The 16,418-nt window shown below is 57.7% G+C and overlaps 1 protein-coding gene across 4 annotated transcripts in view; it reads right to left on the reverse strand.

Annotated features, from left to right (window-relative positions):
• MAN2B2 (mannosidase alpha class 2B member 2) overlaps positions 1-16,418 on the reverse strand; it is a 30,664-nt gene that overhangs the window by 12,934 nt on the left and 1,312 nt on the right. For all 4 annotated transcript variants that reach the window (XM_037829342.1, XM_037829343.1, XM_037829344.1 and 1 more), the window contains exons 2-9: positions 15,760-15,906; positions 13,630-13,735; positions 9,010-9,182; positions 7,555-7,670; positions 5,905-6,082; positions 4,383-4,581; positions 2,138-2,328; positions 937-1,102 (exon numbers count right to left, since the gene is read on the reverse strand). In XM_037829342.1, coding sequence (XP_037685270.1) covers positions 937-1,102; positions 2,138-2,328; positions 4,383-4,581; positions 5,905-6,082; positions 7,555-7,670; positions 9,010-9,182; positions 13,630-13,735; positions 15,760-15,906 — 1,276 coding nt within the window. The remainder of the gene's footprint in view (positions 1-936; positions 1,103-2,137; positions 2,329-4,382; positions 4,582-5,904; positions 6,083-7,554; positions 7,671-9,009; positions 9,183-13,629; positions 13,736-15,759; positions 15,907-16,418) is intronic.

Consider the following 16,418-nt stretch of genomic DNA (forward strand, 5'->3'; position numbering starts at 1 on the left):
TTCACCACGCAGGGCGGCAGGGCGGCCTCCCGTGTGCTCATCGGATGAACCGCCGCCCGCCCCCCTGGCCGTGAGGGCTGGCCCCAGCTCCGGATCTTCCTCTCTGTGACTGCCCCCCAATCCTGGCTGGCGTCCAGAGGGTGGGGGCTGCCCTACCCGGGGTGGAAGGGGAAGGGGAGGTGGGGAGGAGTGGGGAAGGCACCGTGACAACACCGCCAGGGTGCTGGGAAGGCCAGAGGGGAGACATCATGGAACTCAAGACTGAACGTGGGGAGCAGCGGGAGAACTCTGGCCTCGCACCCAGTAAAATCTCGTATGTGTGTGTAGGGTGACCAGCTTGTTCCCACTTTCCCAGGACTCCCCCAGTTTTAAAACTGACAGTCCGCGTGTGAAATGCTTGTGGTCAAAGAGATGGGTCAAACGGGTGCCCCGGGATGACTCGCACCCAGGCCGCACCCAGGAGGATGCGCTGCGGGCCAGGCACTGGGGGGACCCTGACCACACCCGTGTCCTCTGCAGCGCGTGCAGCACAAGGTGAGGGTTCAAGTCCCTGCTCTGCTCCTTCCTTCCTGTGTGACCTCGGGCAGGCACACTCCTTCTCTGTGCTGGTTTGGTTTCCCCAGCTATGAAATGAGGACAACAGGTCACAACTTGGAAGGGTTCTGTGAGGTTTAAACACCACATGAAAAGTGCTGAGGAAATGCTCTGTCTCTGTCAGTTGTTATCTGTTCTAATTGTAGTGCCAACCCTCCCTTGTTTCCTGGATGAGGAAATGGAGGCTTGGAGAAGTGAGAGAGCCACTTGTCCATGCCAGGACTGGGGCAGACGTGGGAGGCCATCGGGGTCTGAGGTCCAGGTCCTCCATGCCCATCCCATCCTCCCAGGCTTTCTCCTCAGTGGGGTCCAGGGCCTTCTGAGGACCCCAGTCCTGCTTACCTGAGCCTGCAGCCTCCTGCCACACCCCAGCCGCGGGCCCCAGCCTGTCCAGGACGATGGCAGCCATCAGCTTGTGCACGCCCCGCATCCCCGTGGCCAAGTGCTCCACGTACATGTCTCTCACCTTGGGGGACTCGGTGCCAGTGATGGCGTCGTGGTGCTGGACCTGCCGACCGAGAGGTCAGGGAGAAAGGGGTCAGCCCCCACCCCTGCGAGGGCCCACTCCATGCCCAGCACCCGTCTGTGCTGGCTCTTGTTCCCTCAGCAGGTGCCAGGGGCAGAGGAAGGGGTTGTATCCATTACACAGAAGAGGAAACAGAGGTTCAGAGAGGCTGATGAACGTGTCCACCTCTTCCTGACCTTGTGAAAACCCCCAGCCAGAGTCCTCACTTTGGGTAGAAAACAGACTTCTGGAAAGGACCTGCCCCACTTCACCTCTGTGATTCCACCTTCCCACCTTCCCTGCTACATAACAACATGATGTCTACACTCCTCTGCAGCCCTGAGGTAGACATAGGATCATCTACACTTTATGGAAGTAATGCTCACCCGTCTCTGTTGGACTTAAAAAAGTCAATCCACTTCACCTGAACGCAATGAAAAACTCTGCCAGCAAGTCTCTATAGGTGACTGTCAATTTGTCACAGCTGGCATTGCCATTTTCTGGCTGGGTGACTGAGAACCACTGATGGGAGACTCAGTTTTCCCAACTGTACAATGGGGGTGCAAGTGGAAATGAAAATTTATGAACAACTTGCTACGTGGCAGACACCGTGCCAGGCCGACTACATATGTTATTGCTTTCAATTGCCCTACGTTCTCCAGGGTGGGCATGCATTTTCATTTTACAGAGAGGAAATTAGGGCTCAGAGAGGGAAAGCCACTGGCCTGAGGTCATACAGCTGGCAAGTGGCAGAGCCGAGACCTGAAGGCAGCTGTTGGACTGTAACACGGCCCTGCTTTGCTTGTTATTCCTCCCAGTAAAACTGACTGCATGGAAACCTTCAAAGCATGCAGAGGCCCTTGCCTAGATGCTGTCAGACCTGGGCCCAGCCTTAGGCCAAGCTTCACTAGCACCATCTGGGAGATCTCAGCTTTCTCTTCTGTGAAGTGGGGGCCCAAGTGTCCTGGGGGCTGGGAGGACTTGCAGGGCAGCGAGAGGTTCCGAGTGTGCTGTCTTGGCTGAGGGCAGTGGCCTTACCTCAGACACAGCCCAGCGGAGCTGCTGCAGTTGCTGCAGGGCCCAGGAGGGGTCCAGGGCTCCGTGGGGGGCCGGCCACATGAAGCGTGTGAACATGGACTCCCCGGCGTACAGCAGGGCACTGGCCCGCCTCGCCAGCCCCTTGAGCGTGCTGCGGGATGTGTAGAAGCCCGTCCAGGCCTGGAACGGTTCTGGGAGACAGACGCAGACAGTGAGCACGAGACTCTGAGCCTACGGGACCCTGGCTGACCCCCAGCCTGGAAGGGCCGCTGGTGTGGTGTGCGGTGATCCTGGGCTGGTGGCTCCCCAGAGGCGCTCATCCCCCAGCCAGGCCAGGACCCGCCCAGGGAGGCGGGGGTGTCTGGGGGCCTGGACAGTGTGGGTATATCAGGCAGGGCTTGGGTGCTGCAGAACGGTGACTGGAGACCAGAAAATCCAGGTGGAGCTGGAAGCCTGGGTCAGCCTGGTGAGCAAAGGGCCTGGGACGCCCCAGGGGGAGTGAGGGGTAGGATGCAGGGCCAGGTGGGCTGGGCTCACCTGAGAGGGCCTCAAGTGCCAGGCAGAGGCGCCGGTGGGCATCCTCGTGGGCCATGACAGCAGGGCACACTGGACGAATGGGAAAGGGCAGCGGAAGCCAAGGGACCCCAGAGAGGGCAGACGAGGACCGAGCGGAGGGAGGGCTGGGAGGGAGAGAGCCGAGGGTTCAGGGTTCCCTGTTGTTTCCGCCTCCCCGCTCCTCCGGGGGGGGTTCCTGGGCTTGCCCCAGGCTGCGGGGTCGGGTCCACCGGGTCCTGGGATTGCCGAGAGGACGTGTTGGGGCCCGGATTTCTGGCCGGGCTGCGGGATTCCACTGCCTAAGTTCTAACCAGCGCGCCACGCCCACAACGTATGCCCCTCCCTCCAGGGCGCGGCCACGCCCACAGCGCATGCCCCTCCCCCGGGCGCGGCCACGCCCACAGCGCATGCCCCTCCCCCCGGGCGCGGCCACGCCCGCCTCCCACGTGGTCAGACGCGAGGGGTGCGCAGAGCTACCGAGTCCCACCTCGTCACCACCGACGGAGGAGCCGAGGCCGGGGGCGTGGGCAGCACCGCCCCGGGCCCCGACGAGCGAGGGCAGCGGCGCCATCCGCGGCGCCTCTGGCCGGGCAGGAACAGGGGAGCAGGGCACTGCCGCCGCCGGGCGCTCACCCCCCGAGACGCCGCCTCCCCGATGCCGAAACCGGGCTCCGCGGGAGGGGCTGCGGCCCACGGCCCGGGCTGCGCCCGCATCGGCTCCCTCCCCTGTCCTGTGGGGACGGCCGCACCATCCAGTCCATGGGTGCCCCGCTGCTCCCGCCTCTCTTTCCAAAGCCGCCTCTGGAATTGAACCAGCCGGCGCGAGAAGGCCGGGGCCGGGCCCCCCAGAACCCCCGCCCGCTTCTCCATCTGCGCCAAGATGGAGCAGGACTCCCAGGGCTCTGGCGTTTTATGAATCGAGATTGCAGGGGGGCCACCGGCTTGGCCGACGCAGGGCGCGGAGTGGGGAGGGCGAGGCTGGATTTGGCCCAATTCCCGCCACTGCGGAGAGGGGCCGGGGCTGCCGGGGCGTGGGCAGAGCCCCTCGGGGGTCACAGCCGGGCAGCGCAGCCTGATTTGGCCGGACACATCCCGCGGGGTCAGCCCATCCTATCCAGAGCTTATTACCAGCTACAGATGCCGAGCCCTTCCTTTGTGGCTGGCACCAGGGGAGGGGCTTTTCTGGTCTCATTTACTCTTTAGACAACCTGATGTGCTCACCACCATTACCGTCCCCATTTCCCAGGGCAGGGCAGGTCTATGACTGGCACGCCCACGGGGCAGAGGCGCCGGGACCCAAGCCACTCAGACTCAAACCACAGCAGACCCCGGAGACACACACAGACCCCACAGCCCCAGGACTCAGGCATGAAGCAGCCAGGGTCCCCCGATAAGGACTGTAGCAACAGAAGGAATCCCAGGGCTGGAGGGACCCCAAGGGGGCACTTGCCCCAGCCTCAGCCTCAGGAAAGGCTTCCTACAGGAGGGTCAGGGGGAACAGAGCAGGCTGAGAGGGCACCCCCGGCCGGGGGCACTGTGGTGGGGGTGGGGGAAAGGCCTGGAGCAGGACGCTGCGATGTGGGAGTCCAGCCCGCAGGGCAGGTAGGAGTTGGGAACCCTGGCAGGCTCGGAGAGCAGTGCGGGAAGATCTGTTCCCTGTCTGGCCCCCAGTCGCCACCCTGACCCATACCTGTGGAATAGGGCAGGAAGTCGTGGTGGTCACGGACGTGCCAGGTGACATTGAGGGTGTGCAGGGCACGGAAGTAGTCACCCAGCGTGGCGTACTGCACCGAGACGCCGAGCTCGCCGGCACGGCTGTTGATGTGCTCCAGCAGTGGGTCCATGTTGGCGAACTGCACCGAGGCGTTGAAGAACTGCTTGTCGCACCCCTGCGGGGCCGGGCACAGGAGGGCACTGTGGACTTCTGGGAGCAGGGCCCATGTCCGGCCAGGTGGGCTCCTCCCTGCCCCCACCCACTCTCTGTGCAACAAAGATCAAGCTGGCTCCCACAGCTGAGTCTCCCCATGTCTGTTATACTTCTTCAGTATTACTACTTATCTATACCATGAATTACAATAATTATTGTATTAGGATAATTATAAATAATAATAGCCAGGACTCACATTTACTGACCTTAAACTCACTTCACCTTCAAAAAGGCAGTCATGGGTTCAGAAGATGGGCTGTGGAGCTGGCCTGACCAGGTCTGAACACAAATCCTCCCTTCCTAGCTGCCCTGCTAACTAGCTGGGTGGCCTCCGGAAGGTTCTTTAGCCACAATGGGTGTCAGTCTCTCAGTCTGTGAAATGGGTCTATCCACATGCTCGCCAGTTAGGTTAAATGGGCGTGGCAGAAATGGCCCATAGAACAGCACCTGCACACAGTAGGTGCTCAATAAAGGTTAGCTATGGTGATGGTGACATCTTGGGCACTGTCCCCCTTCCCCCCAGGGACAGCTCTCCTTATGTGACCTAAAGTCAAGCCTATGAAGCAGGTACTTTCATTATCCCCATTTTACAGATAAAGAAACAGGCTCAGAAGGGCTCTATGTCACACAGGGACTAAGCGGGGTGCTACGGATTGAATCATGCCCCCACCCCATAAAGGCATGTTCAAGTCTGATGGATACAAACTCATTTGTAAATAGGATCTTTGAAGATCGTATGGCTAAGGTGAGGCCAAACTGAATCGGGGCCTTAATCCAATAAGACGGAGTCCTGGTGAGCAGAGGAAATTCGGACCCAGAAGCAGGAGGAGATGGACAGGAGACAGACGGCCACTGGCGGAGGCAGATTAAGTTCTGGATGCTGGCAAGCCACCGCAAGAGCCCCGCAGGCTTCAGAGAATGCCTGACCCTGCCAACACCTCAATTTTGAACCTCTAGGGTCCAAAACTGTGAGAAGACAAGTTCCTGTTGCTTAAGCCAAACCATTGGTGTAATTTGTTTCAGCAGCACCAGCAAACGAGGCCAGGGTCCAGGGTGTGGGCTCAGGCCTCAGCCTCCAATGTGGTGATGTGTGAGAAGAGAGCTGGGTGGGAGCTGGAGCTGGCGTGGGTGGGGGTTGCTTAGCGGGGGGGAGGGGCAGGGGCCGGGAAGGGGGATGGAGCCACTGGGCTGCAATGGCCACCTGGCCTGGGCAGGACCGAGCTGGTCATGGCCCTGAGCTGTCCTGGGCTGTGGGGAAGACAGCAGGGGCTGGGACCTGCCTTACCCAGGGCCAGAGGACGTGGGGCGTCCGGAACCAGGCGGCCCGCTGCTTCACGTTGGCTGCCAAGGCCTCTGCATAGAGGTCGATGTTGGCTGGGGTGACGGGCTCACTCATGTTGGGGTACACCCCATCCCGGGGAGGCTCTGGAAAGACGGCCACGCCATTCCAGTAAAACCCTGACCTGCAGGAGAGCAGAGGGTTAGTGGAGCCCCCACCCTGAGAAGGGGGGCATCCTGGGCACCAGGGAGAGAGAGCAGGGGTGGGGGACTGGCAGGCTCAGCCCCTACCACCACACTTGGGCAGGCCAGCAGTCCTTGCTGGGCAGACGGATCCAATCCCAGCTCCACCCTTTGGCAGCTGTGGACCTTGGACATGCCACAGCACCCCCAGGCCCAAATTCCCCAAAGCCCCTGCGTCCCCATAACCACAGGATGATGCAGTTGGGATCAAACAAGATTTGTTTGTTCACTTGTCCGTTCAGACAACCTCCCTGTCCATCAGGCACAGGGTCTTGGGACCCCCTAAGTGGGGCTGGGGCAGGGTGAGGTGAGAGAAGCACTCACCTTGGGTGCAAAACTTAAGGGGGTGCCCCAAATCTTGGTAATCAAGATGATATTTTAATCCAATATTTTAAGATATCAAAATCAATGCAGAAAATCCATGATGAACAAACTATCAAACTTTTAAGCCACAAGACCAAAGGGGTGACATCTGGGGACTGCTGTCTGGAGCCAGTAATTCTAGGCCGGCATCCCAGCTCTGCTGCCTTCTAATGTCTCTGAGCTTCAGTCTCCTCATTGCCAAAATGTCTTGCAGATTGTTATGAAAATTAAGTGCAAGTAATTTATAGGAAATAGCTAGAGACACGCCCAGCACGTAATAGGGCTTGACAACGGCAACGACGGTGAACGAGTCCCAGCTGTTCTTCCCAGCGTTGCCCTTCCCCTTGCTTGCTGATCTCTCCTGCTGGCAGAGTTGCCAAACGCCCTGCTCGAGGGCTCCCAGGCGCCAAGTGGCAGAGCCGGGATTTGAGCCTGGGTCGCTGACTCCAAAGGAACTTCAGGCTGGCTGGTGCCACACGTGGAGGTTTTGGATGGAGCTGGCTGCCCAGTCCAATGCTGGCTTTGCCACTTTCACCAGCCACGGGACCTTGGGCACACAGGGTGCGGAAAGGGTGAGAGAAGATGGCTGGCTGGAGGGTCCCCGGGGATCACCTGGTTCAATTCCTCACCTTGCAGATGGGGAAAGCTGAGGCCCAAAGCAGGAAGGGATCTCTCAGGGCCAGGGTGGGAGGTTCCTTTCAAAAATCCTGCACCAGGGCAGAGCCTCATAACAAGGGGCAATTTGGAGTCTCACAGAACTGGAGTCAAATCCTGGCTCCATCACCTACCAGCTGGGTGGCCCTGAGATGGGCATGTCCCCTGATGAACCTCTGATTTCTCATCTGTAAAATGGGGTTTGATAACAATACTCCTTCTGGGCTGCTGGGAGCCTTGAAAATGAGAAGCCTTAGATGGAAAGGCATAACTAGCTGGGGTCAAAAACTTCACAAAAGCTGCTAAAAACAGGGGCTGGGTAAAGCCCCCATCCTCAGATGCCCAGGAGGATGCAAAGACTCCAGGCAGGTGGAGACACCTGAAGTAAGACACACACCTGTTGGAGAAAGGGATATGGGAGGGGGTGCAATAGCTGTACTGGTCCATGACGTGCGTGAAGATTTCCTGCTGCTCCGACAGGGACGGGGACCCTCGCCACACGAACTGCAGCCCCTGCAAACCCAGAGGGAACAGGTTGAGGGCCGAGGGGCTCCGTCTCCTCCAGCCCCACCCGGGCCAACTCAGGCCTGCCCTCACCTTTGACCATCTCTCGGTTCATGGACAAGACCCCCCTCTGCTCCCTCCCTGATAAGATTCTTCTCGGAGCCCCCAAAGAAACATACAGCCATGGACTGTGCCGTCCTACAGAACCCTGTGTGCCCATTCAGCCCAACTCCCTCCTCAGGGCGGGATTCTGCCAAGGTCTCCAAGCAAAGCTCAGTCATCTGCTTGAATACTCCAGGGATGGGGAGCTCATTACCTTTTACCAGGTATGCAGTCTATTTTTTAATAGTTCTGATGGTTAGAAAGTGTTCAGGACTACAAAGCAAAGACAAGATGCTAGGACCACACACGGGTCCCTAACCCCTCTGTGACGTGGTTTCTGCACCTGATAAATGGGGAGAGCCACACCCAGCTCACAGGGTCACCTGTGGGTGGAATGAGCTGACACAGGAAACGTGTTCAGTGTGGCACACGGAAGGGGCTCCATAGACATGTTACTTTCCCTTGCCCATCTAGAGTCCAAATCCACTTTTGGGGTAGCTACACCTATCCCTGCTCTCAGATCTAGAGAATGTCAGTGGGGGTCAGGGGCAGGGTAGGAGTGGAAGGAGGATGAAGAGAAGCAGCTCAGGGGCCAGACTGCTGCATTCCCATCCCAGCTACACTCTTACTCAAAGAGTGATCCTGGACAGGCTGTTTTTTTTCTAACCTTCCAGGGCCTCGGTTTCCCCACCTGTAAAATGGGGATAATTAGAACAGCGCCCATCTCATAGCATTGCCATGCGGATTGAACCAAATGAGGGACGAACCCTGACACTCCATCAGGGCACAGCTCACAGTAGCACCTACAACTGTTGGTGTCATTTCATTCCTGGAAGGGCTGCCCACACCCCTGAAGAGTTTCGGTGTCCCCACTAACCGTTCTCCCAGAGGACACCCCCTCCTTCTAGTTTGCCAAGCTCTGTTTATGGAGCACAGCTTTGTCCTGGGCACTGTGGGGGACCCAAGGAAGGACTTGGCCCCAGCCCCAGCTCCGCGACAGGGAAGGGGTCTCGAAGCAGGAGGCACCAGGCAGGAGCTGAGCTTGGCAGGAAGCTAGGCATGCAGGAGGGTGGGTCTCCAGGTGCAGGACAGGCAGGATCAAAGGCCTGGGGTGGGGGGCGTCCGGTGCCTCTGAGGCTGCCGAGAAGTCCATGTGCCCAGAACTTGCTGGGGGCGATAAGATGCTCGGAAGGAGGAGGGAAGGAGGAGGGGTGAGCCTGCAGTGGCGGGCACGGCACCCCCTCACCTGGGACTCCTGCAGGGTCTCCTTGAGGTCGTAGTCGATCCGCGAGATGAGGTGGGCATCGAAGCCCGCCAGGGCGAAGAGGGTGGGGGTCGTGGCGGAGGCGCCAAAGGGGTCAACATGCCAGGAAAACTGTGGCCGGATCCCGAACGTCTCATAAAGAAACCCGTGTCCTTCTGCAAAGAGAGCACTGCCTTGCTGACAGCTGGCAGGGTGGCTCCCTGGCTTCCACGTCACCCGAGGCACCCTGCTCGCCCGCAGTGCCGGCTACCTGCCCGGGACACCCAGGTTGGCAGAGGTGAGGACTTCTGAGTGAACAGGAACAAAGCCCTCATCCCAGTGATTCTCGTGGAGCACATGGGCATCAACAAGAAAAGGCTAAAGGTGAACTTCGACCTAAACGTGTGGTGGTCCATCCTCAGATTCTTAATTTCTTCCTTTAAGAAGTGAAGCTTAGGGCCTGGGGGGTGAGCCGACTTTGTGCCTCATTTCTAACAAACGGAAAAAGGCAGAAGTGGCAGTGTGGGCCCGAGGCTAGGACGGAAAGGGTCCTGCAGTGTCCATCTCGGTCACTCTCACCCTCTCTCATGCCACCGGCTCTGGAGAAGTCGGTTGTCCTGAGCAGTCCCCGGGGGAGGCCCTGGCGGCAAGGAACTGAGACGTCCAGACGATGGCCAGCGGGGAATCGAGGCCTCCTCCAACACCATGTGCCTGAGCGTGGCAGCAGCTGCTGGAGGTCACCACTGCCGCTGCCCGTGACCCCAGAGCCAGAACCGAGCAGCTACGCCCCTCCCAAATTCCTCCCCCACAGAGAGTCAGATAATAAACATTTGTTGATTGAAGTCAGTAAGTCTGGGGGCGATTTGTTATGCAGCAGGATATAACTAACACAGGTGGTGCTATCCCAGAATTACTGAGCCAGGTATTTACTAATTCGTTATTCAACGGCCGCCACTGAGAGAGCAGTGTCAGGTGGGCAGTGCAGGGAGAAATGGGATCCAGATTCGAAGAAGCCTGGTTGATTAGTGTTCCCTCAGCCCTTTCCCCTAATATTATCTTTGTGATGCCCCAAGAGAGGGGTGTTACAACCCCATTTTAAGGTTGGAGAACTAAGACTTGGAGAGCTCAAGTAGCTGGCCAAGAGGCCAGTTGCTTTTCAGTGTTACACTTCTCAGTCCTGGAAACGCTGGCCGAGGCCCAGAAGGTGCCCGGAGCCCTGGGGAGAGGGCAGCAGCCAGACCCACAAGCAAGGCCAAGGCAGGGTGGGAGTCAGTGACTGCTGGGAGGTGGGGGGAGGGGCTGCAGAAGATTCCAGGTCAGGTGCCCAGAGGAGATGAGTGAGGAGCAGCAAGGGAGTGTGGACCGAGGGGTCTTCCCAGCCCTCAGGAATCCATAGGGGTGGGTGGAGGATGAGCAGAAAGCAGAGGGGGCAGATGTGGCGAGGCCAGAGACGGGGGAGAGCTGAGGGGGAATGGGGTCCAGGATGCCCGAGGCAGGCGGCTTCAGAAGGAGGAAGTGGTTGGTCACACCGAGAGGGGGCAGGTCAGCCCTGGGGGGTGACCCTCTCACCACACAGGCAACCCAAGGAGGGGAGGCCTGATGCTGCCAACTCAGCAGCCCCCTTTTCCCCACTCACAGAACTCTCACTTCGTTCAGGGAGCACCATGCCCTGCCCCGAGGGATGGGTTATGATTGGTCTAAACAGAACATGGCAAGCTCATTCTCCAGGTATTTGTCTTCTCAGCCTGTCTTGCAGCTACAAGCGTGATATAAGTGGATATAAGTGGATATAAGTGGATATAGTGGATATAAGTGCAGCTACAAGCGTGATATAAGTGGATATAGCCAATAAGATGTGTGGGTTAAGCCTGCTTGGAAGTTTCAGCGGGAGATTTCTCATCTTAATTAAAAAGGAGTCACGAAGAAAGAAAGCCTCTTTCCCCTTTCTCCTGCCTTGCACATGGATGTATGGTGGCATGATGCCAGAGCTGTGGCAGCTATCTTGTGACCACGAGGGAAAGGATGTGAGAATCACACACATCAAGGAGCTGCCTGACCATCTCCCAACCTTCCCTATCTGGTTAAGTCAACAGTAAATATCTCTAGGACTTAAGCCATGGCTACTCAGGTTTTCTGGCCTCCAGCAGAAAGCATTACTAACTGAGACCTAACTGAGGATATGAGTAATGACTGAACTTGTTAACTGTCTCCCCATATACATTCTCCTCTTCTTCCTTTCAGTAACTGATCCACACACTTCCTCTTACTTTTAGCAGGGCACATGGACTCCCAGCTAGAGACTACATTCCCCAGACTCCTTTGCAGCTAGTGAAGAGCACATGGCTCCATTCTGGCCAATGGGATGTGAGGAAAATGATGGACTACATCCCCCAGCCTTCCCTGCAGCCAGTGGAAGTCATGTGACTAAGTTTGCCCAACATGATGTGAGCAGAAGTGATGTGGGCAAGTTCTAGGTCAGCTCTCAAAAGGAAGCTGCCTGCCCAGCCCTGGGGCTGGAATGACAGACAACTCCAGGGGACGAGCCAGCTTTAACCACTCATGGAGAGGACTCCTCAGGGGTGGCAGAGCAAAAAGACCTGGGATCCTCAGACCCGTCCATGGAGAAGTTCCCCAGTTGCTGCAGCCTCATCCGTGAGACAGGACTAACCCTTCCCTCTTCCTGAGCCCCTGCCCCTGGTCTCTGTTACAGCAGCCCGGCCAGTGTCCGTGCCCGGGTCCTGTCACACCCCCAAGAGGGTGGAGGGTGGAGGTGGGACTGCAGGGGCTGGGGATTGGAGAGAGGAGGAGGAGACGGGCAGCGTGGCTGCCACCCGAGCTGGAGGGACCTGCTTTCCTTCTTTTTAAAGGTGATGTTAAGCTTGTCTAAATACTGCTGGGAGGAGGCAGAAGTGAGGGGGGAGGGAGGAGGGGTTACAAGTAGAGCTTGGGGTGGGGGTGAGGGCTGGGGTTTGACTAGCTCAGGGCAGGGGTGACTGCCCAGGCAGGGGTGACGGTCAAGGGCAGGAGTGACAGCCCAGGGAAGTCCCAGGTGAAGCCTGTGCTGGGCTCCCTTTCCTCCACCTGCACCTGGACCCTTTCTTTCTCCCCACTTCTGCCAGACCACAGGCGTGGGCCACCCTGGCTGGGGGCATCCCTGAGGCAGCACCCACCCCCTGCCTTGTTCCACCCACCCAGCACTTGGCTGGGCCAGACCCTGTGCTGGGTCCTCTAGAGAGGCATCAGGTGGATGCATCGGGGGAACTTATAGTTTGGGGGTGAAGGGGGACAGAGCTAAGGAACTGTGGGAACCCAGAGTAGATTTCCTGGAGGATGGGTCTCCTCAGGGGACTCTGGAAGGATGAGCTGTTGAGGTGGAGAACCAGAGGAATCAGTGGTGAAAGCAGACAGGCGAGGCAGAGCAGCTGTGGCTGCTGCAGCAGGTAAGGGGCAGCAGGAAGCAGAAGCGGGCAAGACCGGAGAGGGAGGCCAGGAGGCGAGGCCTCGAATGCCGAGTTCAGGAGACTGGGGAGTGTTATTAAAAGATAATTAAAAGAGATTACCATTGTGTTCCCAGGGGCCTTGCTGCTCATCAAAACTAAGATTCTAAATGGGGAAATGAGAAGGACACAGGTTGTGGAGGCAGGGGCCCAGGCTTGCTCCCCAGCCCTGCCAGGGCTGGCTGGGTGGGTGTGGGTATCGATGTTGGGGATTGAGGAGAAAGGGCTGTGTCTCCAGCACCAGCTTCTAGGTGGCAGGGCGAAGTCCAGTGGTTGAGGAAGAATGGAAAGAAGGCAGCAGGCAACAGGTACAGGAAAGACCCCAGATTAAATAGGGGGAAGGGGAGCAGTGCTCACAGATCCTCTGCCAACGCCCACCTCTACCTCGATGTCTTACAGAGAGGGGCGCTGAGGGGCCATGCCCTAGGGGAGTGACCATGCAGCTGGAAGCTGAATCCCCGGGCCTGGGTTCAAGTCCTGGCTCACCTGCTGCCTATCCGCCCAGAGAAAGTCCCCTCGCGTCTTGGGGTCTCAGTTTCCACATCCGCCAAATGAGACTGAAGTCCCGATGCCCCCTCACCCCCCTGCCAACAGGATGGGGTGAGGCACTGCTTGGGAAGAGCACATGGTAAATGGACAGGAAGTGCCTCCCAAGAGTAGATGACAACGGTGGTGACAGTGGTGATGAGGGTGGTGATGAGGGGGATGGCAGTGATGATGGTGAAGGCAGCTAACATTTTCTGAACCGCACACTCTTACTAAAAGCATTTTACATGTACTGACACAATTTAATCCTCACAACGACCCTTTGCAACAGGTCCTACCATCAAACTCATTTTCTCAAAGGGGAAACCGAGGCACAGGGATGTCACATCCCTTGCCCAAGGTCACAGGATGGGCAGAGCCAGGTACAACCAGGTCATCCAGCTCAAGAACCCACACTCAACCCCTCTAGCCCTCCATCCCAGCCCTGGCATGGATGTGACACTAGCAAAATGCTGTTTTTCACTGGCCAAGGTCCCTGCTGAGAGGGGCAGATGGAGCCCAGAACCCGGTGTCCAGACGCCAAGTCCTTGTTCAAAAGGACGCCCTGAGGGACCCTGGCATCGGGTCAGGGTGGCCAAACCTGTGAGCTGTAGGATCTGGTCGTCAAAGTGGGTCACAGCTTCATCGTGCATGACCTGGCCTCCGAGGACGAACTCCAGTTGTCCCTTAGCCAGGAGCTGGCGGACCTTGGCACAGAGAGAAAAACAAGACAGTCACACCCCCGGGCCTGGTGGCGTCTGCAGGGGCACCTCATCGTGCCTCCATAAAGCCGCTCATCCTCACTTACCTGTTCATCTCAGTCCCTGCACTCAGAGTTCTGCCAACGCAGGACACTGCCCTGTGTCCCCCGCCCAGGACGGCAGCTGGCCCACGCTGGCCTCCAGAAATGAACGAGCAAATAACTAAATAAAAGTAAGGGTCTATGTATGTATGCCTGTGTGTATATTTAAATAGTTTATATTTTTTACTTTCAGAATAATTTCAAACTTTTTAGTTGCAACAACAGTACAGAACTCCCATACATCTTTTACCCACATTCCCTAACCATAAACATTTTGTCCTATTTATCTTAACACTTTCTCTTTATATATACGTATTTTTCTTTTTAAATCATTTGACAAGTAATTTCACAATATCATGCCCCTTTACCCTAAACACTTCAGTAAGTGTTGCCTAAAAATGAGGATTACGCATAATTGCAGTCTAATGATCAAAATCAGGAAATTTAACATTAATACATACTAGTATCTAATCCACAAACTTTATTCAAATGTTGCCAATTGCTCTTTTTCTGGCCCGGGATTCAGTCTAGGATCACAGACTATATTTAACTGCCATTTCTCTTTAGTATCCTTTAACCTGGAATAGTTCCTCAGCTTTTCGTTTTCTTGCGTGGCATTGACAAGTTTGAAGATTACAGGCCAGTTATTGTGTGGAACGCCCTTCATTTTGGGTTTGTCTCATGATCAGATGATACATATCTTTTTTGTATAAATGAGTGAAGGAAGGATAAATGACGGCCAAAGAATGAGGGGGTGCCAGACCACAGGGCTGCTTAGAGAACGTATTTTGGGTTTGCTTTCGGAAGGTGCAGTGTTTATATTTCCTTTACTCAGCAAACACTCGGAAGGTGCAGTGTTTATATTTCCTTCTGGGTGCACCCTGTCCAGGCCCTGGGGAGCCAGCAGGGAACAAAGCAGACAACACCCCTGCCTTCGCAGAGTTGTCCCACTGAGGGTCCTGCCCACCTCCCCAGCAGGCACACTGACCACCTCTTCTCAGGGGGGTAGGGGCGGGGCAGGGGACAGACAACAGGGGTTGGTGGTGTCCACGCAGTGTGACCACGGGCCAGTGACCTGCCCTCTCTGAACCTCACTGTGCAACAGGCCAACAATCCCCACTCTCTAGAGCTCTTGGGAGGATCTATCGAGGTGATGTGTCAAACGGACCAGCCCAGCACCTGGCAAGCAGCAAGTGCCATCAAACGTTGGGCTTCTCCCCACGTCACTGCCCTGATGAGGTCTGGCTGGATGACCTGCCCTGCCCTCTTAGCTCCGTTGCCCTGGGGAGGTTGCTCAGCCTCTCTGAACCTTGAGTTCAGTCACTCTGATGGAAGGTGAGTGCCGGGGCAGGACGTAAGGGCCCCTGAGCATTGTTCTTGGTGCTCATGTCACCTTTTCACTCTCGGCACAACCTCTCTGAGAAAGGGGGAGGGCACCCCCATTTTCAGATGTGCATCTGCAGCTCCAAGAGGCCAGTGGCCATGGCGATCCCACTGGGAGGTGGTGGAGGTGAGACTGGATCCTCTCTGCAGGAAATGAAGTGAATCTGCTGCCCCCTCAAAACACAGGGGGCACCCTACCTTCGTCAAGGGTGGCCAAGTCCTGTGCCCATGGGGGCCAGGCAGCCACTGGGGGAAGAGGGTCTGCGGGCTCAGGGCCACCTGCGGTGCCATCTCAGGGGGTCTCCAGGAATGCAGGGCTGGGTTGCCAGAGCTGGCACCGTTTCCAAGAAAAGCCAGAGAACCAGGATTGAAAAGAAGCATCCCTCTTGGCTGTGCAGCTGACCACAGGCACGGCGGTCCCGTTCTAAGCCACAGCCAGGAAGACCCTGCCTACTCTGTGTCCTGCTGGGGTCTTCACCGGGACACAAGGCTGCTCTTCTGTGTCCCCCACCCCCCAGGCAAGGCCACCCCAGCAGGACCCATCACCTGGCGCTTCTGCTGCTCCGAGGCGACGTCCCCCCACCACAGCCGGAAGAATTCCTGCTCCACAGCGATGAAGCGGCGCTGCCTGCCGCGAGCCAGCTCTGCCACCACGGAGCTGTAGACGTTGGCTGCGTACGCCCGCATGCTCTCCTGCAGAAGGGGACACCACGACACCAGCCTCAGCGAGGGCCTCTGGAGCACCCCAAGGGCTGAAAATTAACATCTAGGGGGTCCTGCCTGGCATGGGAAGGGGCTTCCTGCTCCCCGCTTCCCAAGGGCTCTCCTGCCTTTGATGCCAACGTGCTCTACGGAGGAGAGATGGCAAATGGAGAGCAGCACCTGACGCGAGTGGAGGGATGTGCTGGCCCAGCCCAGGGCTCAGGGACGGCTCCCAGGGGAGGGTGCAATGGGGGAGAGCACTGGGGAGCCCGAGGGGTGAGCCGGGGGTGTGGCCCAGCCCAGGACCCCAAAGGGGCTGGCTTGGGCTGAAACATAAAGGGGGGAGTGGGTGGCAAGAGATGGGGAGAGAGAAGGTGACCTCCCCGTCCCAGGGCTGCCCCTGGGGGTCTCCCCGCCCACCTCCCCCACCAGCGGGGGCTCCCAGGGCAGGAGCCTCGGCTGCTTCTGTCCCCAATGTCCAGTGTCTGGACAGGGTGGGGGTC

The sequence above is a fragment of the Choloepus didactylus genome, chromosome 3, assembly GCF_015220235.1.
Source record: "Choloepus didactylus isolate mChoDid1 chromosome 3, mChoDid1.pri, whole genome shotgun sequence".
Taxonomy (NCBI): domain Eukaryota; kingdom Metazoa; phylum Chordata; class Mammalia; order Pilosa; family Megalonychidae; genus Choloepus; species Choloepus didactylus.